The sequence below is a fragment of the Gigantopelta aegis genome, chromosome 3 (genome assembly GCF_016097555.1).
Source record: "Gigantopelta aegis isolate Gae_Host chromosome 3, Gae_host_genome, whole genome shotgun sequence".
In the NCBI taxonomy this organism is placed as follows: Eukaryota; Metazoa; Mollusca; class Gastropoda; order Neomphalida; family Peltospiridae; genus Gigantopelta; species Gigantopelta aegis.
In genome coordinates, this window is record NC_054701.1 from 14,607,138 (window position 1) to 14,634,008 (window position 26,871).

The 26,871-nt window shown below is 39.0% G+C and overlaps 1 protein-coding gene across 2 annotated transcripts; it reads left to right on the top strand.

Moving 5' to 3' along the window:
• The first annotated feature begins 1,806 nt into the window (after positions 1-1,806).
• Positions 1,807-26,390, top strand: LOC121367558 (universal stress protein PHOS32-like). Of its 2 annotated transcripts, none has more exons than XM_041491810.1 (4): positions 1,807-2,252; positions 11,488-11,568; positions 20,363-20,508; positions 24,221-26,390. In XM_041491810.1, exons 1-4 carry the CDS (start codon positions 2,183-2,185, stop codon positions 24,440-24,442), a joined length of 519 nt encoding a protein of 172 aa, XP_041347744.1. In that variant the 5' UTR covers positions 1,807-2,182; the 3' UTR covers positions 24,443-26,390. The 2 variants fall into 2 exon arrangements, with proteins under 2 accessions (XP_041347744.1, XP_041347745.1); XM_041491811.1 differs by having other exon boundaries at positions 1,811-2,252; positions 20,399-20,508.
• Positions 26,391-26,871: the final 481 nt, after the last annotated feature.

Here is a 26,871-nt window from a genome sequence, read left to right on the forward strand (position 1 = left end):
TTACAACGTGTTCATGCAGGCACGAAACACCTTGTGATGTCTAGAAACACCTTGTGATGTCTAGAAACACCTTGTGATTTCTACAGACCCCATACACTATGGGCTGTCTGAATGTGCACACGGTCCTGCGTAGAATAATGTTTCACTAATGAATTGTAATTATTTGACAGAAATATTGCACACATTATTTAGAGGGCGGAGTTCCTTTAAGATTTTATACATTAGTAGTTTGCACATAATGATAAAGTGGAAGTTAAAGTTTGTTTTGTTTAACGACACCACTGGAGCACATTGATTTATTCATCATCAAACATTAAGTGATTTATGACACGTAGTCTTGAACAAAACCCGTTGCATTTGTGCATTTGTAGGCATTTTCTCACAGACAGGCCTTTGATATACCAGTCGTGAACAAATTAGGACGGGAATAAACCCAGTGAAGAGAGTGGATTCATTGAGGCGATTCGTTCCTACGACGCAGGCACCTCAAACGAGCGTTCTGTTCACCGAGCTAGATCCCGCCACCGGCTATTGGATGTCCAACATTTGGTCATTTCTTTTTACATCTACATTTGTTCATCAGCAGCAAGGGATTTTTGTATGCATTGTCCCACAAATAGGACCACACATACCATGACCTTTGATATGCCACTGGTTGGAATAGGAAATGATAAAGTGAAATACCAATATGTCCGCTTATAAAACTAAGGTCTTTCCAATTTAGTCAGTTGATACAAATGGCTAAGTAAATATCTAGGGATGGTCATTGCCATTAGTGTATGTACTGCAATACATCTATATCAATTGTAATATGTAAATATGTATTGCGATATGCACTGGCTACATATTGTGGAATGCATATGCGAAAATCAATGGATACACTAAAGAAATGGTTATTAATAAACTGTTACTATTTCCATCGTTCTATTGTTGGGTTGGCAATGTTCAGAAGGCTTTCAAAACAGATACAAAAGCAAACTAATTAAGATAGACCATGACTGAATACTAAATATACCAAGATTCGTGTGTGTGTGTGTGTGTGTGTGTGTGTGTGTGGTGTGTGGTGTGTGTGTGTGTGTGTGTGTGTGTGTGTGTGCTTGCATGCGCGTGTTTTTTGTGAAAATAAAATGAATGTTTTCAACCTAGCACATATCAAATTGTATCCAGTTACATAACACATGTATATAAAATGGGCGTATATTATTTATGTATTAGACTACCATTAAGCCATATACGTATAGACATCAGCATTTAAAATGAGAGTTTTAAATTTTATTTTGTCGCGAAACCATATTATACACGCATTTTTGGGATACTACAAACATTAGGAAGGCAATAAATACCTTATTTATACAGATACTGATATTCTGAACCAGAAGTGCATGTATCTATATACATATCAAATGCCGTGGTATGTGCTGTCCTGTTTGTGGGAAAGTGCATGTGAAAGATCCCTTGCTGCTAATGGGAAACATGTAGCTGGTTTTCTTTCTGAGACTAACTTGTCAAAATTAGCAAAGGTTTGACATCCGATAGCCTGATGATTAATAAATCGATATGTTCTAGTGGTGTCGTTAAACAGAAACAAATCTAACTTTAAGAAAATATCTTTAATATGTAACAGTTGGAAACACCTCTAAGACTATTATAATTTATGTAAAAATTATCAAATGTTTGACATACAATAGCCGATGATTAATAAATCAATGTGCTTTAGTGATGTCGTTAAAAAAAAACCTGTTTTACAATGTAAACAAACGCAGGGCAGTCCCTTTAAAATGGATGTGACAGTGGCAGATCATGTCGCTTAGCCGTATTTACTCTACTGTAAGAGACTGGCTACTGGTTCTCCCACACCTGTGTGTCAGAAATAAAACCACTCGCACACAGTCTTTAGTACGAGTGAAACGTCGTCACGATTTATATCACCGGCACCAGAATCAGTGGAATCTCAGTGGACCGAGTGATGGAGGAAAGCCATCACGATAACCGCGGCTAACGGCTTTTCTCCACCAGCAGTCACTGACTTCACCGGGACACACGATTAGGCTGTAGTTGAGGCCAAACAAAGTGGACAAGTTGCTGAGATAATAATAATACGCTAGGACTCGCAGTTCTCGGTTTGTTGGAGAGTGTCTGTGTGTACGCCGAGCAGCTTGTTTTAACTTTCGCACCATACACAATGGCAGAAGAGGATAGGGTTGTCGTAATAGGAATGGACGGGAGTGAATACTCGGACTACGCATTTGAATGTAAGTTTGGACACTTTGAATATTGCAGTTTTTGTCAGGGAAGTACATAACTTTAATATTGAGTTGGGTCGGGGCGTCCAGTATAGTTGTATAGAGTTTCTTAAGCTCAAAAGGGATTCATTGTTTGCAGGGGAGGAACACCTGCCTCCTGCATATCCCCCCCCCCCCCCCAGCACTATAGCACCACCACCACTGCCCTGCTAAGTACTGTTTAGTTTATTGATATTGGTAATGAAATGTTGTCGAAGATGTAAGGAGTGGTTGCTTGGAGCCGGTATCACCATTACGATTAATAATTGATTTCCTTACAGATGCTCTTGAAATACATTACGGTAATCGTTAAATCATGGGGGCGGGACGTAGCCCAGTGGTAAAGCGTTCGCTTGATGCGCGGCTGAATCCCCGTCAGTGGGCCCATTGGACTATTTCTCACTCCAGCCAGTGCACCACGACTGGTATATCAAAGGCCGTGGTATGTGTTATCCTGTCTGGGATGGTGAAAGATTCCTTGTTGCTAATCGAAAATAGTAGCCCAGCGGGTTTTCTCTCTTTATATCTGTGTGGTCCTTAACCATATGTCCGACGCCATATAACCGTAAATAAAATGTGTTGAGTGCGTCGTGAAATAAAACATTTCCTTCCTTCCTTCGTTAAATAATTTTTATTAATACTAGGAGCCGCTGCACAGAAGGGTCGCACCTTCCCACTGTTCAATGATATTGTGTTCAGAAGGTTGGAAATGCAGTATTTGAACACCTGAAACTCAAATGTTTTCGGTTTGGGGGAGGGGCACTCTTGGCCCTCAAATTTATGTCCCCTGGGCCATCGCACTAACAGTGTTCCCCGCCCCTCCCTTACTAGCAAGTTAGGGTAAAAAATAATAATAATACACATGGGCTGCAGTCGTTGCGGATATTCGAACTTCCACATACCCACGGGTGGGAGTTAGCTCTGTCGGTTGAGTGCTAGCTTGAGGTGCTTGCGTTGCAGGATCGAACCACCTCCGTGGATCCATTCAACTTTATTGGGATTTATCTCGTTCCAACCAGTGCACTACAACTGGTCAAAGGCCGTGGTATGTAATTTCCTGTCTGTGAAAAAGTGCATATGAAAGATCCCTTGCTGCATTAAGAAAAATGTAGCGAGTATCCTCTGATGACTACGTGTCAGAATTATGAAATGTTTGACATCTAATAGCTGATGATTAATTAATCAATGTGCTCTAGTGGTGTCGTTAAACAAAATAAACTAACTTTCCACATACCCACCTTTATTTCTGTTTGGATATTCAAACTTCCACCCACCCACCTATCTTTCAGTTTAAATATTCGAACTGCCACCCACCCACCTATCTGTCGGTTTGGATATTCGAACTTCCACCCACCCGCCCACTAAAAATCGTTCGGTTTGGATATTCGAACATCCACCCACCCACCTATCTTTCAGTTTGGATATTCGAACTTCCACCCACCCATCTATCTATCGGTTTGGATATTGGAAATTCCACCCACCCACTTATCGTTCAGTTTGTATATTCGAACTTCCATCTACCCACCTATCTTTCGGTTTGGATATTCGAACTTCTACCCACTCACTTATCGTTCGGTTTGGATATTCGAACTTCCACACACCCACCCACCTATCTTTAGGTTTGGATCTTCGAACTTCCACCCACCCATCTATTTTTCGGTTTGGATATTCGAACTTCCACCCACTCACCTATCGTTCGGTTTGGATATTCGAACTTCCACCCACCCACCTATCTTTAGGTTTGGATATTGGAACTTCCACCCACCCACCTATCGTTCAGTTTGTATATTCGAACTTCCACCCACCCATCTATTTTTCGGTTTGGATATTGGAACTTCCACCCACCCACCCATCTATCGTTCAGTTTGTATATTCGAACTTCCACCCACCCATCTATTTTTCGGTTTGGATATTCGAACTTCCACCCACCCACATATCGTTCAGTTTGTATATTCGAACTTCCACTTACCCATCTATTTTTCGGTTTGGATATTCGAACTTCCACCCACCCACCTATCTTTAGGTTTGGATCTTTGAACTTCCACCCACCCACCTATCTTTAGGTTTGGATCTTCGAACTTCCACCCACCCATCTATTTTTCGGTTTGGATATTCGAACTTCCACCCACTCACTTATCGTTCGGTTTGGATATTCGAACTTCCACCCACCCACCTATCTTTAGGTTTGGATCTTCGAACTTCCACCCACCTATCTATCTTTAGGTTTGGATATTGGAACTTCCACCCACCCACCTATCGTTCGGTTTGGAGGTCTTCCTTTGACGTGTTTACACCGGAGCAGAACAAAATGCAAATACAAGTGGAACATGACAGACATGTCGTGTTGTATCGGGTGATTGACATAAAGCTTTGTGATAAAGTGTAAACAAGACGTCTGCTTGTAGTGAGTGCGTAATCGTATTGTTTGTTTTAAAGGTGCAATCTCTTATTGTACACAACTGATTCGAGACATAAGACAAGATATTAATATTGAAAGCAAGCATCGACGGTTCCAAAGGAGAGTCACGGGGGTCCCGTGACCCCTCCCCGCCCATTTGAAGTGCTATTTTTACTTTTGGGGTTGTTGTTTTGTTTTGGGGGGGGGGGGGGGTTTGGGAGGGATTGTGTTTGTTTTTGTTGTTGTTGTTTGTGTATGTGTGTTTTTGTTGGGGTTTTTTATATTGTTGTTTTAATTCACCACTCATAATATACAACATTAAATTAACCTGAAAACGCGTCTCTGAGCACCTTTATTTAATCAAAATTACCAAATGTTTGACGTCCAATAGCCGATGATTAATAATCAATGTGCTCTAGTGGTGTCGTTAAACAAAACAGACTTCTTCCTTTATTTAAAAAAAATCGGGGAGCATCCCCCCCCCCCCCGAATCCCTTACATATCTCGCTTCCTTTGGGAACTCGGCTCATAGACCTTCGACAAACTGAACCCCCTATTAAATCCTGGATCCGTCCTTTGTAAGAGCTTGTAATCCGATATGCATGTCATAATTTTCTTTATGAAATGGAAATAATTTACAAAGGTAAAACCAGAACCTTTGGTTTGAAATCTTTAATTAATGGTTAACTCGTTTGTTAAGATAAGTTGCTGTTCAACACAGGTGGTCGTTTCAGCAGTTTTCACTGGTATGAAATAAAATAAGTATTCAATCAATCAAAATCAGAAAATAAGATAATTCAGACACGGTCTATTTGGGGTTTTGGGGGGTGTCTTTTTTTCTCTTTTTTTCTTCTTTTTTCTCTCCCTCCAGCCTTTTTATAGAAATATCTATATATAATAATTATTATTTCTAGATTCGGATACATACATTAGTATACATTCTGGGGCGTAGCCAGAGAGGAAAAAACGCCGAGGCAAACTCAGACCTGTAAAATAAATATCAGTGTCATGGGAAAACTAAAATAAATCTGGGGAAATTCCAGACGGGGCAAGCATCTCCACTGCCTCATGCTGGCTACGCCATTGTACATGTAGGTTAAGTTTCCGTGTGTTTGACCAGTCTAACAAAGTGTGTTTGTTTTACGACACCACTAGACCACATTGATTTATTCATTAACGGCTGCTGGATGTCAAAGACGAGTTTAACGAATACAAATATTCGAGTTTCCGCGATATTGAAGTATTAATGAATCTTTTTTAGCTACGGCGGTTTGTTGTAATTGTTATTGCTAACAATACGAATCGATTGTGTGTTGCAGCTCGTTAAAACACAGACAGGGAATGACGTCAGTGTAAAACATTACCAGTTGTTACTCCCGGTGGGAAACAAACTGAGTGCTGACCCCTGTTAGAATTACTCTTAATGTTTAAACGCATACAGGGGCTGATCCATAATTTTGGAAAGGGGGTGGTGGGTTCAGAATCATAAAAAGACATTTGTTTGAGCACTGGTTTTTCTCAGGAAAACAGAAAACGAAAACGAAAACGAAAACGAACGCATTTTGGAACCAATTAAAGTCATTTCCCACACAAACAGATATGTGTAAAGATATTACAGGCGTAGATCCGCCCCTGTGTTACAGTTTTAAATGAGTGAATGTGAAAATTGAACTTTCTTTTGTAAAAAGGGGGGGGGGGGGGGGGGGGGGGGGGGGGGGGGGTCGAACAGAGAAACACTCCTATAGCGTTGCATCTAACGCAGGCGTGTGTGCAGTGGGGGAAAGTTTCGGGTGTTTACCCCCCCCCCCCCAATCAAACTCGTTTATTTTTCAATATATTTTCTGAGAGAGTATAACTCGACTCAACTATACACTTCGAATGTCAGTCTAGACCCGCCCCGCACCCCCGCCGCCCCCCCCCCCCAAATAAAATTGGTTCAAGTGCCTCTTTTTTCCCCTATTGGGATGCTCTTTTGAAGAGTTGTTTCATGTGCTCTTTTCGCATTAGTTCCCCTCGCAAAATAGTTTTTGGATCCGCCCTTGTTAAGGTTGGTAGCAGTGGTAGATACTTGGTTCGCATCCTACTGGTTCCTACCCAGAGTGAATTTTACATCTCAAAGCCATTACACCGACCCCTTTCACTAAGCACATATTATTAATCCGTGTTCTGAACATATAACTATGGTTTGTGCCCAGGGCACCGTGCTTGAACCTTAATTGCCTTTTAGCACGAAAATAAAATTAAAATTAAATAAATGCAATGTACGTATGTAGGCTTTACACTAACTTAATTAATATCTGGGCCCAGTGGTAAAGCGCACGCCTGATGCACGGTCGGTCTAGGATCGATCCTCGTCGGTGGGCCTATTGGGCTATTTGTTCGAGCCAGTGCACCACGACTGGTATATCAAAGGCCGTTTTATGTGTTACTCTGCCTGTGGGATTGTGCATATAAAAGATCCCTTGCTACTAATGGAAAAATATAGCTGGTTTCTTCTCTAAGACTATATGTCAAAATTACCAAATGTTTGACATCCAATGCTCGATGATTAATAAATCAGCGTGCTCTAGTGGTGTCGTTAAACAAAATAAAATGTATTTATATTAATTAATTTCTAATTTTTTGGCTACTGCAGACCGCACTCCACCCAATATTAACTTCAGGAATTAAAATTTAAAAACATCATGGCACCCAAGTATCATCCCAAGTGCCACAAGAGTGTATATATAACTAGACAGTCAGAAAACTGGAGTATGTGGCTTGAGAGCTGAGCATGTTGGCATCTAATCAGTATGCATACTTTTGGGTCTTGCGGCCCGTGTTGGTGCCAACTTGGTGGCGTGAACATAAGAAGTGCATTTATTTGCTAGGCACACGTGCCGATATGAGAAGTCAAGACCTGCGTCTCTGAATGCATTTTCGGTTACAGTAAGTTACTCTTCGGCTTATTTATCTAGACATACATAGGGGCGGATCCAGAAATATATGGGAGGACAAAGGGGGAAAGGGTACGTGAAGCCACTAGAGAAAAGGATAACCCAATGAAACCCATCATTGGCGTAGGAAGCGTGGGGGGGGGGGGGGGGGGCATGCACACACTTTTCAGATATTGTGCTTTATAATAGTGTAAAAGTGTCTAAATATAAGTGTGCCCCCCCCCCCCCCCACACACACACACACATACACACGTACACCAGTATTCAAAAATAAAGGAAGTCGACTACATCCCGAAAATTACCGACCAATTACATTACTTTGCTGCTGCTTTAAACTATTCACAACATTACTAAATAACCGTTTAAATAAATTTATCGAAGAAAACAATATAATTAGTGAGGCCCAAACCGCATTTCGGAAAGGCTATTCAACTACGGATCATATTTTTACATTACATCACTTAATAGATATCCTTAAAAAACGAAAGAAAAAGCTATATTGCGCTTTTGTTGATTTTGAGAAGGCATTTGATATGGTACCCAGAACGCTACTTTGGCATAAACTTCTGCAAAATAATATCAACGGTAAATTCTTTCGAATTATCTACGAAATGTACCAAGGCCTAAAATCACTTATTCTTATAAATAATAAACAATCGGCTTTATTCCCATGCAATATCGGCATCCGTCAAGGTGAAAATTTATCCCCAATTTTATTTTCCCTGTATTTTAACGATATAGAAGATTACTTAACTAACCATGGATGTCAAGGAGTTGCCCCTATGTCCGATAATCAAAATTCACCGTTAGATATTGTACTACATATGTTTTGTTTGTTATATGCAGACGATACCGCACTTTTATCAACCTCCGCAAACGACTTACAACACACCTTAAATATATTTTATTAATATTCTTTAAAATGGAAATTTAAAATAAACTGTAGCAAAACGAAAATATTAATTTTTAATGAAACCACTAGAGATTATAAACATACTTTCAAGATCGGAAACACTGTTCTAGAGAATGTAAAAGAATATAAATATCTTGGAATTATCTTTACTAAATTAAATAACTTCCGTATTACTAATACTAAGCTCAGCCAATAGGCTACTAAGGCCATGTATGTTGTATCAAAAGCCAAAGATAATCATTTATCAACCGATTGTAAATTAAAAATGTTTGATTCAATAGTCCAATCTTGTTATACGGATGTGAAGTCTGGGGACATGAGAAAATTGATATATTTAATTCCGTACAAATACATTTTTTAAGACATATTTTACCTATTAAGAAAGCAACACCATTTTTTATGCTCTTTGGAGAGCTAGGGAGACTTCCTTTTGAATTAATAATTTATAGAAGAATGGTATGTTACTGGGCAAGGCTTTTATCAGGAAAGCAGTCAAAATTTTCGACGTTATTGTATAAAGTAATGCTAAATGACTATATTGTTAACGGAACAGAATATAAATGGGCCATTACTATTAAAAACATTTTGGAAAACTTGGGAATGGGTAATGTCTGGCTAGCTCATACTTTCAGATCAGTTAATTGTCTCTCGCAACAAATTAAACAAAGACAAACTGATCAATATTCACAAACATGGAGAAGTAACATATCATTATCTTCGAGAGGCAAAACCTACCAATTATATAAGAAACAACTAATTTTAGAAAAATACATTAATATACTTCCAGAAAAACTGTGGAAACCACTCTTAAAATTCAGAACATCAAAGCATTATTTACCGGTAGAAACAGGACGCTGGAATAATATTTCATTAGAAGATAGAATTTGTACCCTGTGCAATGAAAGTGAAATTGGTGATGAGTTTCACTATCTTTTCATTTGCCACTTTTTTAGTAATTCTAGGACTCAATTTTTACATCCCTATTACTATACTCGACCAAGTACTTATAAATTCAAAGAACTAATGCAAAACAAACGAATCAGTACACTAAAGCATTTAGCAAAGGTTATCAAAGTAATTATGAATGCATTTAAACATCCTTGATATTTCACATCCCCAACCCCCAGAAGTACATTTTATATATATATATTGAACATTAATTTACCAATAACAATTTTAACTAGTTCTACCGACTAAACAGTTTATATATTTGTATTTTTATGAATATTCACAGATTTATATTGTATGCAAATGTTCATAGGAATTAATTCACAATCATTGTAATTTAACTTTTGTATTTCTCTTTCATCTTGTCACGTGTTTATAGAAATATTATGTATATATTCCTCCTACGCCGTTGTGCAACGGCCAGAGAGTAAATAAAGTCTTGTCTACACGTTTTGGCACCTTCCTGCGCCATTGCCCATGGTCACCCCACCCTGTTTTCGTGAACTGTTTTAATGTATATAAGGTCTTCCCCGTATAGACCTCCAGTAGCCAATAATTAATAAATCAATGTGCTCTAGTTAAACAAAACAAAACTTTATAAACGGTATAGACCAAAATGGCATTACTAAACCAAAACGGCACCTTTGTCGTATGTTGGTGGTGGAATGGGGCGTATGCCACCCCGGTTCCCGCTTGACACGGACCTGGTGATACAGAGCAGTTCTCCACATCCGCGTGACTGTGACCGGCCTCGGTGGCGTCGTGGTTAGGCCATCGGTCTACAGGCTGGTAGGTACTGGTTCGGATCCCAGTCGAGGCATGGGATTTTTAATCCAGATAACGACTCCAAACCCTGAGTGAGTGCTCCGCAAGGCTCAGTGGGTAGGTGTAAACCACTTGCACCGACCAGTGATCCATAACTGGTTCAACAAAGGCCATGGTTTGTGCTATCCTGCCTGTGGGAAGCGCAAATAAAAGATCCCTTGTTGCCTGTCGTAAAAGAGTAGCCTATTTGGCGACACCGGGTTTCCTCTTAAAAACAGTGTCAGAATGACCATATGTTTGATGTCCAATAGCCGATGATAAGATAAAAAAATCAATGTACTCTAGTGGCGTCGTTAAATAAAACAAACTTTACCGTGTGACTGTCGACATTAACTTGCATTCTCTAACTTTCACGGCTCGTGGCTGTTGGTCACGATACTTAAACTACGCTCGTGATGACTTTTAACTTGGATGTTGGCGATCTGGCAAGAAACTGCGAGTATATTTGTAATAAGAGTATTCCATTTCCAGAAACAGATTATATTAGCTAAAGATATGTTATAAAGTACATGTTTTACAGACAATATCTACTACTATTACGGCGAGGAACTGGTCACTATTTTCTTAGGTAAATTACGTGGATTCTACTGTTAATTTGTTATATATATTCGAAACCACTGCTTACGCCTGATGGTAAAGCGCTCGCCTGATGCGCGGTCGGTCTTGGATCGATCCCCGTCGGTGGGCCCATTGGGCTATTTCTCTTTCCTGCCAGAGCACCACGACTGGCATATTAAAGGCCGTGGTATGTGGGATGTTGCACATAAAAGATCCCTTTCTTCTAATGCAAAAAAAAAATACAGCGGGTTTCCTGTCTACAACTATATGTCAAAATAACCAAATGTTTGACAATAGCATATGATTAATAAATCAATGTGCTCTAGTGGTGTCGTTAAACAAAACAATCTTTAACTTTAACTTTGTAGGTGTTGGGGGGGGGGGGTTGTTTCTTGTTTGTTTGTTTGTGGGGTTCTTTATACATTTTTAGGGGGTTCACCGTTCTTGAGGGTTTTCTTTTCGGGGATGGGCGTTTCGGATGGAGAGTGTTTCTTGCTTTTTGCAATGTTTTGTTTTGTTGGGGGTCTTTTAGAGTGGTAGGGTGGGATGGGGATTCCACAAATAAATGTAAGAAATGTGACACATGTAATTGTAATAAAGCACCTTTAATGTTCGTTGTTTTTCCAGGGTACATTCACAACGTCCACAAACCCATCGACCACGTGGTCATCGTCCACTGTCCCGAGTACCACCACGCCATGTACGCCCGTAAGTTGTTCATATAATTTAGTACACGTCTTGTCAACGACGCAGACTTGACATTTACATATCATGAATATTCAGCGCACTGCGAAACAGCCGCGTTATTGTTTGTATGTATTTGGCCTTGCAACCTGCATGAGCGATTATTGTCCTTTTGACCTCAATTAATGAACTATGTTACCCTACGTGTGGTGTATATCTAATGGATTTATCCATGGTACATGTCACATTTGTACAAGTTTAAAGCTGTAGTAACATACTAGCGCTAGCTTGATTAATTATCATTTTATACACAAACTCGCACGGCAATTTCGCGTTCCAACCAGTAGCCTGTGAGAGGATACTCCCCTCGTGTCTTGTGATATAATTTATCAGCACGAGTTGATAAAAGTATGAAATCTGAGGCTTGCCGAGGATTTTATACTTTTATCAACGAGTGCTGATAAATTATGATATCACAAGACACGAGTGGTATTCTTTTTATCATCCATTATCATTCTTTTCATTTGTGACAGTTGTAAACAATGTCAGTAATGTGGGTTGAATGTCAGCGGTAGACTCGTTAACTAGCAGAACGGCAGTGGCGTAACGTCACTAATGGTAGGTTTAGCGCTGAACCAAACACAGTGACGTAACAAAACATTGTCTTGTGATTAAAATTTGACCAATCAAGATTATAAGAAGCGGAGATATCGCAACTTATAGTGCCAGCGATATCTCCTACAAAAGCCTTTAATGGATGATAAAATATCAATCCAACCAGTACTCTGTGACTGGTATAATATCAATCCAACCAGTACTCTGTGACAGGTATAATATCAATCCAACCAGTACTCTGTGACAGGTATAATATCAATCCATCCAGTACTCTGTGACAGGTATAATATCACTCCAACCAGTACTCTGTGACAGGTATAATATCAATCCATCCAGTACTCTGTGACAGGTATAATATCACTCCAACCAGTACTCTGTGACTGGTATAATATCAATCCAACCAGTACTCTGTGACAGGTATAATATCAATCCAACCAGTACTCTGTGACAGGTATAATATCAATCCAACCAGTACTCTGTGACAGTACAATCCATGTACTCTGTGACAGGTATAATATCACTCCAACCAGTACTCTGTGACAGGTACAATCCATCCAGGTATATATATCACTCCAACCAGTACTCTGTGACTGGTATAATATCAATCCAACCAGTACTCTGTGACAGGTATAATATCAATCCAACCAGTACTCTGTGACTGGTATAATATCAATCCAACCAGTACTCTGTGACAGGTATAATATCAATCCATCCAGTACTCTGTGACAGGTATAATATCACTCCAACCAGTACTCTGTGACAGGTATAATATCAATCCATCCAGTACTCTGTGACAGGTATAATATCACTCCAACCAGTACTCTGTGACTGGTATAATATCAATCCAACCAGTACTCTGTGACAGGTATAATATCAATCCATCCAGTACTCTGTGACAGGTATAATATCACTCCAACCAGTACTCTGTGACAGGTATAATATCAATCCATCCAGTACTCTGTGACAGGTATAATATCACTCCAACCAGTACTCTGTGACAGGTATAATATCAATCCATCCAGTACTCTGTGACAGGTATAATATCACTCCAACCAGTACTCTGTGACTGGTATAATATCAATCCAACCAGTACTCTGTGACAGGTATAATATCAATCCAACCAGTACTCTGTGACTGGTATAATATCAATCCAACCAGTACTCTGTGACAGGTATAATATCAATCCATCCAGTACTCTGTGACAGGTATAATATCACTCCAACCAGTACTCTGTGACAGGTATAATATCAATCCATCCAGTACTCTGTGACAGGTATAATATCACTCCAACCAGTACTCTGTGACTGGTATAATATCAATCCAACCAGTACTCTGTGACAGGTATAATATCAATCCAACCAGTACTCTGTGACTGGTATAATATCAATCCAACCAGTACTCTGTGACAGGTATAATATCAATCCATCCAGTACTCTGTGACAGGTATAATATCACTCCAACCAGTACTCTGTGACAGGTATAATATCAATCCATCCAGTACTCTGTGACAGGTATAATATCACTCCAACCAGTACTCTGTGACTGGTATAATATCAATCCAACCAGTACTCTGTGACAGGTATAATATCAATCCAACCAGTACTCTGTGACTGGTATAATATCAATCCAACCAGTACTCTGTGACAGGTATAATATCAATCCATCCAGTACTCTGTGACAGGTATAATATCACTCCAACCAGTACTCTGTGACAGGTATAATATCAATCCATCCAGTACTCTGTGACAGGTATAATATCACTCCAACCAGTACTCTGTGACTGGTATAATATCACTCCAACCAGTACTCTGTGACAGGTATAATATCACTCCAACCAGTACTCTGTGACAGGTATAATATCAATCCAACCAGTACTCTGTGACTGGTATAATATCACTCCAACCAGTACTCTGTGACTGGTATAATATCACTCCAACCAGTACTCTGTGACTGGTATAATATCACTCCAACCAGTACTCTGTGACAGGTATAATATCAATCCAATCAGTACTCTGTGACAGGTATAATATCAATCCAACCAGTACTCTGTGACTGGTATAATATCAATCCAATCAGTACTTTGTGATTGGTATAATATCACTCCAACCAGTACTCTGTGACTGGTATAATATCAATCCAATCAGTACTTTGTGATTGGTATAATATCAATCCAACCAGTACTCTGTGACAGGTATAATATCACTCCAACCAGTACTCTGTGACTGGTATAATATCAATCCAATCAGTACTCTGTGACAGGTATAATATCAATCCAACCAGTACTCTGTGACTGGTATAATATCAATCCAATCAGTACTTTGTGATTGGTATAATATCACTCCAACCAGTACTCTGTGACAGGTATCATATCAATCAATCCATCCATGACAGGTATGATATCAATCCAACCAGTACTGTGTGACAGGTATCATATCAATCCATCCAGTACTGTGTGACAGGTATGATATCAATCCAACCAGTACTGTGTGACAGGTATCATATCAATCCATCCAGTACTCTGTGACAGGTATAATATCAATCCAACCAGTACTCTGTGACAGGTATAATATCAATCCATCCAGTACTGTGTGACAGGTATCATATCAATCCAACCAGTACTGTGTGACAGGTATGATATCAATCCAACCAGTACTGTGTGACAGGTATCATATCAATCCAACCAGTACTCTGTGACAGATATCATATCAATCCATCCAGTACTCTGTGACAGGTATCATATCAATCCATCCATCCATGACAGGTATGATATCAATCCAACCAGTACTGTATGACAGATATCATATCAATCCATCCAGTACTCTGTGACAGATATCATATCAATCCATCCAGTACTCTGTGACAGGTATCATATCAATCCATCCATCCATGACAGGTATGATATCAATCCAACCAGTACTCTGTGACAGATATCATATCAATCCATCCAGTACTCTGTGACAGGTATGATATCAATCCGACCAGTACTCTGTGACAGATATCATATCAATCCATCCATCCATGACAGGTATGATATCAATCCATCCAGTACTCTGTGACAGGTATAATATCACTCCAACCAGTACTCTGTGACTGGTATAATATCACTCCAACCAGTACTCTGTGACAGGTATCATATCAATCCATCCATCCATGACAGGTATGATATCAATCCAACCAGTACTGTGTGACAGGTATAATATCAATCCAACCAGTACTCTGTGACAGGTATAATATCAATCCATCCAGTACTCTGTGACAGGTATAATATCAATCCATCCATCCATGACAGGTATAATATCAATCCAACCAGTACTCTGTGACTGGTATAATATCACTCCAACCAGTACTCTGTGACAGGTATAATATCAATCCATCCATCCATGACAGATATGATATCAATCCAACCAGTACTGTGTGACAGGTATAATATCAATCCAACCAGTACTCTGTGACAGGTATCATATCAATCCATCCATCCATGACAGGTATGATATCAATCCAACCAGTACTGTGTGACAGGTATAATATCAATCCAACCAGTACTCTGTGACAGGTATAATATCAATCCATCCAGTACTCTGTGACAGGTATAATATCAATCCATCCAGTACTCTGTGACAGGTATAATATCAATCCAACCAGTACTCTGTGACTGGTATAATATCAATCCAACCAGTACTCTGTGACAGGTATAATATCAATCCAACCAGTACTCTGTGACTGGTATAATATCAATCCAACCAGTACTCTGTGACAGGTATAATATCACTCCAACCAGTACTCTGTGACTGGTATAATATCACTCCAACCAGTACTCTGTGACAGGTATAATATCAATCCAACCAGTACTCATGAGCCTCGTAGGTGCGAGTTAATTATTATTTTATGAATCTACACTTCCGAGTGCATTCTCCAACTTAATCCATTATTCGTTAAAACAAATTTTGTCATTGTTAATTAACTTCTATTTAATCTTTTTTAATGAAAATATTGGTTAAAATAGCAAAGAATATTTATAAAACTAATTACCCAAAATGGTAGGATCCTTTCAGACCTGATCTAAACGATTCAGTTAGGAAATACTCAGCAGTGGATTGCTGGTATTAAGCGTGGTGCACGTGTTGAACGTGTAATCTCTGATTTCCAATTTAGTTTCCGACAATCTTCGCTGTGTTCCGCCTGAATATATTACTATCACTAGTATCAGGTTTATACGGCTTAAATTACATGTTTATTTGATGATGCGGATGTTTGGCATCGTGGGCAAAAGCGTTGCACTTGTTTACAATGAATGACAGTAGTGGGTTCAAATCCCTGACCTGAACGCATGAAAAGTTCAAATTGCCTTGTTTCACAGGTGTTGATTCTTGAAAAATAATCTACACCTAGAATAATAGTGTGACGTCACACGTATTACTTAAGTGAATCGAAACAATAACTGTTTGAAACCATACATCACAATTACCATATATTTCATAATAAATGCTGAATATATAACGCCCTGACGTGTTGCCATTGTTCCTTTCCGTGTTTAAAGGTAGAGTCATACGGCACATACATGACTCATCTAAAGTTAGCTCAAATTGAACGAAGTGTTTTTATTTATTTATTGCGACGTAGACATGATTCTGTTACATACCAAAATTTAAATAACAATCGGGGTATGACGACTAGGTAACTGCCCCACGACTGGTATATCAGAGGCCGCTGTATGTGCAGTCCTGTCTGTGGGAATATGCATATAAACGATCCTTTGCTGTCAATGGAAGAAATGTAGAGGGTTTCCTCTACGACTTCGTGTTAAAATTGCCAAATGTTTGTCATCCAATAGCCGATTGTTAATATATTAATATGCTCTTGTGTTTTCGTTAAACGAAACAAACTTTAACTTATAACTAGGAAACTGGTTGAATAAAGAACGTTTGGAGGGAAATTACATGTATATATTTTCAACCAATATTCTATAACTAGGAAACTGGTTGAATAAAGAACGTTTGGAGGGAAATTACATGTATATATTTTCAACCAATATTCAAAAGTTACAGTCGTGCTATCGTGCCGGGGTGTGATATAGCCCACAGTGGTAAAGCGGTCGGTGTGGGATCGATCCCCGTCGGTGGGCCCATCGGGCTATTTCTCGTTCCAGCCAGTGCATCACGACTGGTATATCAAAGCCCGTGGTATGTGTTATTCTGTCTGTGAGATGGTGCATATAAAAGATCCCTTGGTACTAATGAATGTTTTTAGCGGGTTTTCTGTCTAAGACTATATGTTAAAATTACAAAATGTTTGACATCCAATAGCTGATGATTAATAAATAAATGTACTCTAGTGTTGTTGTTAAGCAAAACAAATTTAACGTTTAACTATTTTGCTACCGTGCCTTTAACACATCTATTACGGCCATGTGGTTTGGGAGTAACTGTATATACTGGAAATAACCACTGCACGACTGGTGGGGGAGGGGTCAAATAAAGGACACAAACGGTCAGTTATCCGATGGCTTGTTACACTAGTCGCACGCACCAAAATCGTCTGGCCATTATTTATTACATTCGGTCATTTCACTTATCTCTAACTCTGTTCACACTAACACAGTATTTCCCACACATCGTATTTAATTATTAAACAATTACACCTATGTCAAATTGATTATCTGTACAAAAGTCGTCTGGAGATTTAGGATACATTTGCTAAGATGCTCACAATAAAGCCCAAACTATCTAATAAAGTTACTAAAGAATTTTTATTAAAAACATTTCCAAGAAAGCCTAAATCTTATATAAAAAAATAATAATAATAATAATAAAAGACAAATGGCACTGGCAATAAAATGAGAAGATATCAAACTCTCAAACAGGAAATATCCTTAGAACCATATCTAATTGACTGCTTAATCCCAGATCATAGAAAACATTTCTCTAAACTCCGTCTAAGTGACCATAACTTGAAAATTGAAACTGGCAGGCATACAAAACCATATACTCCTCTTGACCAGCATCTCTGTGGTGGCAATGCCATTGAAGATGAATTTCACAAACATTGTACAATGTAAGAAAATAAGTATCAACAGTCAAAGTTATTTCATTTTATCTCCAACTATATACAACCCTTCAATTTTAAATATGACACCCAAAGACCAGTTTATTTTTATTATGAAAAATCAGGACCCAGCCAGCATAGGTGTTATTTGCAAGATGGTTTTCCAATATAATGAATAGATTGTAGTTGTGATATACATGAATATGTATATATGTATATAAACCTATAGTCATTAATTTTTGTTGATATTGCAACTTTTTAATGTTATTTTGTGCACTCTGTTCCCATGTGGAATGTTTAAGTGAAATAAATTTTATCTTATCTTATCTAATAAATGAATGAGATTTCAAAAGGTAGAAGTTATAGGGTCTGTCACTTTTATGGCATCTTTTTTTTTCTTTTTCTTTTTGCGATTTGTTTACATGTCACGAAACTAATACTGTTTATTACTAGTATTATTTTTCGACAGTGAATACCTTTCGGTTATCTCAATAAAAAAAACCCGCAATGTAACTGCTGATACCCGGCGGTTGTTGAGGATATAATATTACGACTGTTGTGTACGTGGTATACGCCACGTCTTAAAGTGACAGACCCTAGTTTTTAAACACTACGGCGTATTTTTCACTATTAAAGCCGTTTTTGACAATTGAAATCGGACATTACATACATTTTATTGTTTACAATATCCATTTTCGTACACCCGAAGCGTTTCTGGTCATCCAGATGTCTGTAATGCCACGAAATGCATTTTTTCATAATTTCAAAAATGCACGTATCTCTCAGAGGTAACGGTTATGTAGACCAGCTCTAGTTTGTGTTAGATAGTATTTTCCTGTTTCAACGTCACATACTCTTGTTTAACTCTGTAACTTTATCGAGATGTGTTACAGGTTTGTAGATTAACCAGACTTAAGTTGTATCCTAACCGGCCGCGAGTATTTTAGAAAGCATTGGTTTCAATTGCCGTATCTTAACTGGACGCGTGCAACGCGACATATTTATCCGTCGCGCTGTACGCGTGCGGTTAGGATACGGCGATTCAAATCAATGATCTCTAAAATAATCGCTCGTATCGCTCGCGTCGCTCGCGGCCGGTTAGGATACAGCTTTAGTGTCTGTTTCCACGGGTTCAAACTAGGGTCTTCGACTTTAACAAGCGGTGTACACCAAGCCCGAATATGTGGTGTAGGGCCAGGCCGCAACAAGTGGTGTTCACCAATACTCAGCAGCTGGTGTACGCCGGTGTCCGCCCAAGTGGTGTACGCCAGATTTCGCCGTGTGGTGTACATACGCCAAACATCACTAACTGGTGTGCACAAAATCTCAGTAAGTGGGGAGCACCAATTTTCAGCAAGTGGTGTATGCCAAGCCTCAGAAAGTAGTGTATGCCAAACTTCCGATTGTGGTGTACGCAAAACCTTAGAAAGTAGTGTATGCCAAACCTCAGAAAATTGTGTAAGCCAAATTTTAGAAATTGGTGTACGCCAAAACTCAGAAAGTAGTGTATGCCAAACCTCACAGTGGTGTACGCCAAGCCTCAAACAGTGGTGTACGCCAAGCCTCAAACAGTGGTGTACGCCAAACCTCAATCAGTGGTGTACGCCAAGCCTTAGGAAATTATTGCAGACCAATGGTTAGTGCATAATTAATTCTGGAGGTTGATAGTCCGATCTACCCAGCGATCTACGACTGGTATATTGAAGACAGAGGGATATTTTGCCGCGTCTGTGGTGCACTGCATTTATGATGCAGGCTTGAGTTGGGGTTTTATTATTATTTCCTAGAGCAAAAGTAACAATAGTGTAATATGCTTGACAATTAATAGCCCGGATGTCTCGGTTGATTGTAAAGTTAACGTCACGGTCTGTCATATTTCATGTAAATCTGAGCAACAGATTCAAATCTCGTTTTTATCGTCTGCTTAACAGTGTTAGGAGTGTCATTTTTCAGCTTTTTATCTGATTTCAGCTTTTTTGTATAAAATATTTTTTATACAAAATAGATTGAATTTGATCTGAAATATTTAAAAAAAAAAGTTATTAAGGTATATAGAGTTTTCAGGTTTGAAAAGACCCGTTCAGCTTGTTTTTAACTAAATGGTTATCACACCCATGCAGTGTGTTGGAGTCCCTAAACGAACGTTCCTTTCCTTTCTAAGCCCGCGAGACTTGTGTCACGGTTGATCTCTCTACAGAGGCCCCGGTGATGACTGACGTTGCCCTGATGACGGAGATGATCCATGAGGAGGAGAAGAAAGTCAAACAGTTCACCGAACACCTCGGACAGAAGCTCAAAGACGCAAAGGTAAAAACCGTGGGCTTAACCACTAAGCCATCGGGTTTAAATGCCTGTAGGTACTTGGTTCGCCTCCCCACACCCGCTCTCACGCAGTTAGTTTTAACGACTCAGTGAGTATAGGCGTAAAGCCACTACATTGAATTATCTGTCATTAACAACTAACCACTAACCACTAACCCACTATCGGGTGCAGGCAATTGATTGTTCAGGGGATTGGAAGGGGTCAAGACTGGCGAGCGAAATTTTTAGGTGATTTCGGGTCATGCATTTTCTGAAAACAAAAAATTATTTAAATTCACTTGCAGGAGGGTTGTCGACCCATAAACTCCCTCCCCCTTTCTCTGGACACAGGCCAGGGCAGGTAGGTAGAGGATTCTCATCTCCGTTCCGGCTCCAAAACAGAGATAACTTTAACATCAACTACACCAACTTCTCTTTTAAATAACTATTAACAATCAGCTCAGATAGCTGAGGTGTGTCCAGGACGGTGTGCTTCAGTCGTGTATGTATACTAATTTACACTATATTTATAGAACAGTTCAAGGTGCATACTATATTTATAGAACAGTTCAAGGTGCATACTATATTTATAGAACAGTTCTAGGTGCATACTATACTGAAACACAATGAAAACGCAAAAACAACTTTTCATTGCAAATAACGACAAACTATTAATGAATTGATGGATAATGCAATATGACATTAATGACTGGTATTCATGAGATACATTCACATGGAAACATGGCCAGTTATCATCAGTAATCGAGTTGCATTCGTAATCGAAAAGTTCAACACACACACACACACACACACACACATATCAACGTCAGTATCTGGTGTGTCCACCATTGGCCCGTGAACATGCGTGAAGACGACGGGGAAAGGATTGGCACAAACATCTCAAATAAGCCACAGGAATGTTCCTTCACTCCTCCTGCAACGCCTGTGCAAGCTCAGCGACGTTACGCGGTGGTGGCTGGCGGTGACGTACACGACGTCCTAACTCATCCCACATGTGTTCAATTGGGTTCAAATCCGGTGAAACGGCGGGCCAGTTCATAACGGTGATACCAGCTTGTTGCAGGAATGCCTGGGTAATTCTTACAGTATGTGGACGGGCATTGTTTTGTTGAAACAGAAGGGGACCTCCTGGTCTTCGGTGACGGCGCAAAAGTGGCTGGAATGAATGAATGAATGAATGAATGTTTAACGACACCCCAGCACGAAAAATACATCGGCTATTGGGTGTCAAACTATGGTAATGCAAATAAATAAAGTGATGATCAACTTCAATATAAAAATTCAAGGTTTAAACAAAAACAGTGTAAAGAACTGTGCAAAAATACAAATACAAATATCACAGAATTTTACGGACACCGAATTTTACTCTAAACTTCAATTTGTGCTGTATTGGCCATTCTCAAAGAGAATGTTACACCCCTGCACCACGGTGAGGTTACAGCACGCGCAGGGGCAAAAGTGGCTGGAGAACTGGTCTTAGAATAACGTCAACATAACGCTGGGCTGTAAGGGCATCGTAGACAATGATGAGATCACTCCTGAAATCACAGTTGATTGCCCCCCATACCATCAGACAACCGCCGCCAAACCGATCACGTTCCCTCACACATCCGTCAGCGTACCGTTCATGGAGTCTTCTACACACACGTGCTCTTCCGTCGGCAAAGGAGACAGAGAAACGGGACTCATCTGAGAGAACAATGCTCCGGTAAAAGGCTGGTATATGATTACCATTCTGGAGAGCAAACTGTAGTCTCGCAGCACGATGTCGCGGTGTCATGATGTTACCGTTGTACGGGCGTCTGCATCTGAGTCCAGCCGTTCTGAGTCGACGGATGACCGTCATCGAATGGATAGGCCTTCCATGATGTCCTATCGTGTTGCTTGCTGTCATCGTCGTAGTTCTGAACCGGTCACGGAGATGGTGTCGTCGAATCTGCCGATCTTGGCGTGGGGTCGTAACGGGACGTTGATCAGGTCGAGGTCGATCACGGACACTCCCGGTCTGTTGATGACGATAAACAAGTCGTCCAATAGTTGATGGATCGACTCTGAAGGTCCTAGCAACTTGGCTATGCGAAGTCCCCCCTTGAACCATGCCCAACGCTCGTGGAGTCATGGCATTCTTAATGTGACGAGGAATATGACACCGATACGTGACTTGTATGTGTCCACATACTGGCATTTCACGTGCATTGCATGCAGCATGATTGAGCATGTAGTGAACGCATTTCACACCATTTTGTGTGTTTCTGCTGTTGTATGTGTAACGAGAACAAAACCAGGATTAAAACCCAGACAAAAGTACCAATCAATGGCTTCCTCTCATAAATTGTTATTTTAAGTCCAGTAAGTATATTTTTCATTAGTCAGAACAAAATATTGAAAAATATATGTTTTGTGTTTTCATTGTGTGTCAGTATATATTTATAGAACAGTTCAAGGTGCATACTATATTTATAGAACAGTTCATGGTGCACACTATATTTATAGAACAGTTCAAGGTGTACACTATATTTATAGAACAGTTCAAGGTGCATAATATATTTATAGAACAGTTCAAGGTGCATACTATATTTATAGAACAGTTCAAGGTGCATACTATATTTATAGAACAGTTCAGGGTGTACACTATATTTATAGAACAGTTTAAGGTGTATAATATATTTATAGAACAGTTCAAGTTGTACACTATATTTATAGAACAGTTCAAGGTGCATAATATATTTATAGAACAGTTCAAGGTGTACACTATATGTATAGAACAGTTCAGGGTGTACTCTATATTTATAGAACAGTTGAAAGTGTACACTATATTTATAGAACAGTTCAAGGTGTACACTATATAGAACAGTTCAAGGTGTACACTATACTTGTAGAACAGTTCAAAGTGTACACTATATTTATAAAACAGTTCAGCTTTCACTATATTTATAGAACAGTTCAAGGTGTACACTATATTTATAGAACAGTCAAAGTGTACACTATATTTATAGAACAGTTCAAGGTGTACCCTATATTTACAGAATAGTTCAAGGTGTACACAATATTTATAGAACAGTTCAAGGTATACACTATTTTTACAGAACAGTTCAAGGTGTACACTATATTTATAGAACAGGTCGACCAGACGTTCAAAGACGCAAAGGTAAAATTTAACAATGTTTAAACCATGATGAGTTGTAAACCTCAAGGCAAATAAAGAACTTGAAGCCACCAGCTTTAAAGATGGAAGGTACATATCAGCCCCTACCCAGTGCGAATTTTGTTTTCTAACCTCGATTCGGAATGCAAGTAATTTGTAGGCTATGTTCGTTATTTTATGTGTATTAGTATTCTCGGAATAATGAAAATTATTTGTTTGAATTCCATCTGTCACTGGATATATCTTTAAACAGGGGACACAATCCAGTACGCACTAACAGTTGGAGTTGTAGTTCATGGACAAACCTTATTTTTATTAATGATCATCCTACATTAGTATATGTATAACACAAAAGTTATGGAATATACTGGGAATGATAAATTTCTTAAATAGTTATGTTTCATAACTGTGGACTAAGACAAATGGATGACATCATTCGTTGATATCCATTAAGAAAGAATTAACAAGAACGTTTAAAAACACCATGCTTTATGATCACTTTTATTTTAGATTATAATATTTTTCAGTATTTTTAAAATTTTACCGTTTCAGATAGGCGGTAAAGTAAGAAGCGTGTGCGGTAAACCAGGGGAGGTAATTTGCAAGGTAGCTGAGGAGGAAAAAGCGCAGCTCATTGTGACCGGAACTCGTGGCAAGGGCGTGATTCGGCGCACCCTCGTGGGCAGCATCAGTGACTACGTCCTGCACCACTCCCACGTGCCGGTGGTCGTCTGCCGACACAAGGACCAGAAACATCACCATCACCACCACTAGACGTGGACGGACCACCCACGTACTGCTGGATATTGTATTAACATAACTGGTCTAGGGATGTGTTTCACAATTTACTTTGTACTATTAGTTCATTAACTAAACAGAAGTATTGTTCATAGTTTACGGGGAAGAGAGTTTATGGGTGTTTTTTTATGTACATTAGCGAGTTCAGACATATTGTTTGGTAATTTTAGACTTTTGTTAATGAGCCTAGATATCTAGATATACATATACACATATATATATATATATATATATATATATATATATATATATTAGCTGGTGATTCTAGACATTAGCTAGTGGTTCTAGACATTATCTGGTGATTCTAGACATTAGCTAGTGGTTCTAGACATTATCTGGTGATTCTGGACATTAGCTAGTGGTTCTAGACATTATCTGGTGATTCTAGACATTATCTAGTGATTCTGGACATTAGCTGGTGATTCTGGACATTAGCTGGTAATTGTAGATATTTGCTAATGATTATAAACAGGTAGCTAGTGATGCTGGTTAATAACTAGTGATTTGTCATGGCTACTAGCTAGTGATTCTAGACATTAGCTAGTGATTTAACAGTGGTGATTCTAATCATTAGCTAGTGATTCGAAAAATGTGCTAGTAATTCGAGACATTATCTAGTAATTCCTGACATTGGCTGGTGTTTTGAGACATTACCTAGTAATCTGACATAGCCAGTAATTCTAGATAATGTAATATTAGCTTGAAAATGTAGAGATTATCTCATCTTTTAATGAATCAAAACAGCTGCTGATTCTACGTATAGTATTTCTAGACAAGTGAATCATGACATCTAGTCGGTGATTTAAGACACATTGGTGTTTCTAATCAAAATGTATGGTTATTTTCGGTACACAGCTGTCCATGATTCTTGTCAAAGCTCTATAACATAAAGCTCCTCACGATTATCGACATATTAATGATGATAGTTCCAAACACAGCTGTTTGTGATCTAGATACAGCTGGTTACGTGTTTGACACCTAGCTGTTTGTCTTGACTTACATTCCACAATAATTTGACCATTACCATAAGTTTTGTTGTCAGTGATTCATGAGTGTATACCACACCAATTGTGTGAATCCTCGCTGAGCTCTTGTCTTGTGCATGTTTAAATTTGTCAGACTACTCTTGGGAGTGGCAGTCCTCCTGCACTGTAGAACATTATCCTGAACCAAGGTTGTCCTATAATGTAGAAACATATATTTAGTGGCAGTCATCCTGCACTGTAGAAAATTATTCTGAAGCGAGGTTGTCCTATAATGTAGAAACATGTTTAGTGGCAGTCCTCCTGCAATGTTGAAAGTGTCATGAGAAGTAGCAGTCCTTCTGTAGACAAAACACACGACAGTGATTCATACGACTTTGTCAGAACATCCTTTGGACTGTCTAATGCAGAGATACAATTAATAATTTGTAATTGGCTTTTGATTCATATTATAGTGCACAGAAGGTGGACCAAATCGACCTCACCGTCATTACCATGACTACAACGGCACTGACGTTAATCAACATCACGCTCCTTCATTACAAACATCGTTCACCTAAACAGTATCAAGTCTCGTGTTATACCCTAATTTCTCATTTTATTTCATTTGGCCTTGTATGAAGGTCTAACTTTACAAAACTCTGATTTCTCTCATTTTACGACTGGCACATCAAAGGCTGTTGTATATGCTATCTTTTCTATCAGTAAGTGCATTTAAAAGACTTATTGCTGCCTTTTCGTAAGGGTAGCCTATGTGGCGACAGCAGGTTTCCTCTCATAATCTCTAGATAGTCCAAATATCGAAATAACGATGTACTGAGATGTCGTTAAATTAACACCCCTTTTCTTTCTGTATATCATTTTTTTAAATGGAATCATTGTTACATAAACTTGTCATATTCTAAATGAATTATTAATAATAAAGTATCTATAAAAGTGTATTGTGATTATTATTTTTTTAAATAATTATAATTATTAGATGTAACCCGTGCTACGCACATGGCTTTACCAAAACAATATGACCGCCATATAGATAGCCAGCCTTCATCAGCTGAGGGTGTATACACGGCAACCGGGTATATAGCCACTTCTTCGTTAAGTAATAAATATGACGGCCTCGTATTTATGGAATTAATCTTTGTACACAGTATTTATCACGATGTGTGTACGGTAGTCGGCTGAAACTGACCGCAAAACAATCCTTGCATCTGGTAGGTACGACGAAGGCGGTCGGCAATACAAATCAAAGGAGGTAAGATTGGTCGGAAGCTATTAAAAGATCTTACGTATTGTATAATAGATTATAGATTGTTAACAATAACAGGATGGGATGTAGCTTAGTAGTACGGTGCTCGACCACAATGGATTCGGGTTTTCTCCGTCCCAACCAATCCCCTACGACTGATGCATCAAAGACCGTTA

Excerpts from the sequence above, each read along its gene's own strand:
- LOC121367558 (XM_041491810.1), top strand. The coding sequence starts at position 2,183 with ATGGCAGAAGAGGATAGGGTTGTCGTAATAGGAATGGACGGGAGTGAA. Across the intron at positions 2,253-11,487 it reads CTCGGACTACGCATTTGAAT|GGTACATTCACAACGTCCAC; the intron begins GTAAGTTTGGAC and ends TTGTTTTTCCAG. Across the intron at positions 11,569-20,362 it reads CCACCACGCCATGTACGCCC|CCCGCGAGACTTGTGTCACG; the intron begins GTAAGTTGTTCA and ends TTCCTTTCTAAG.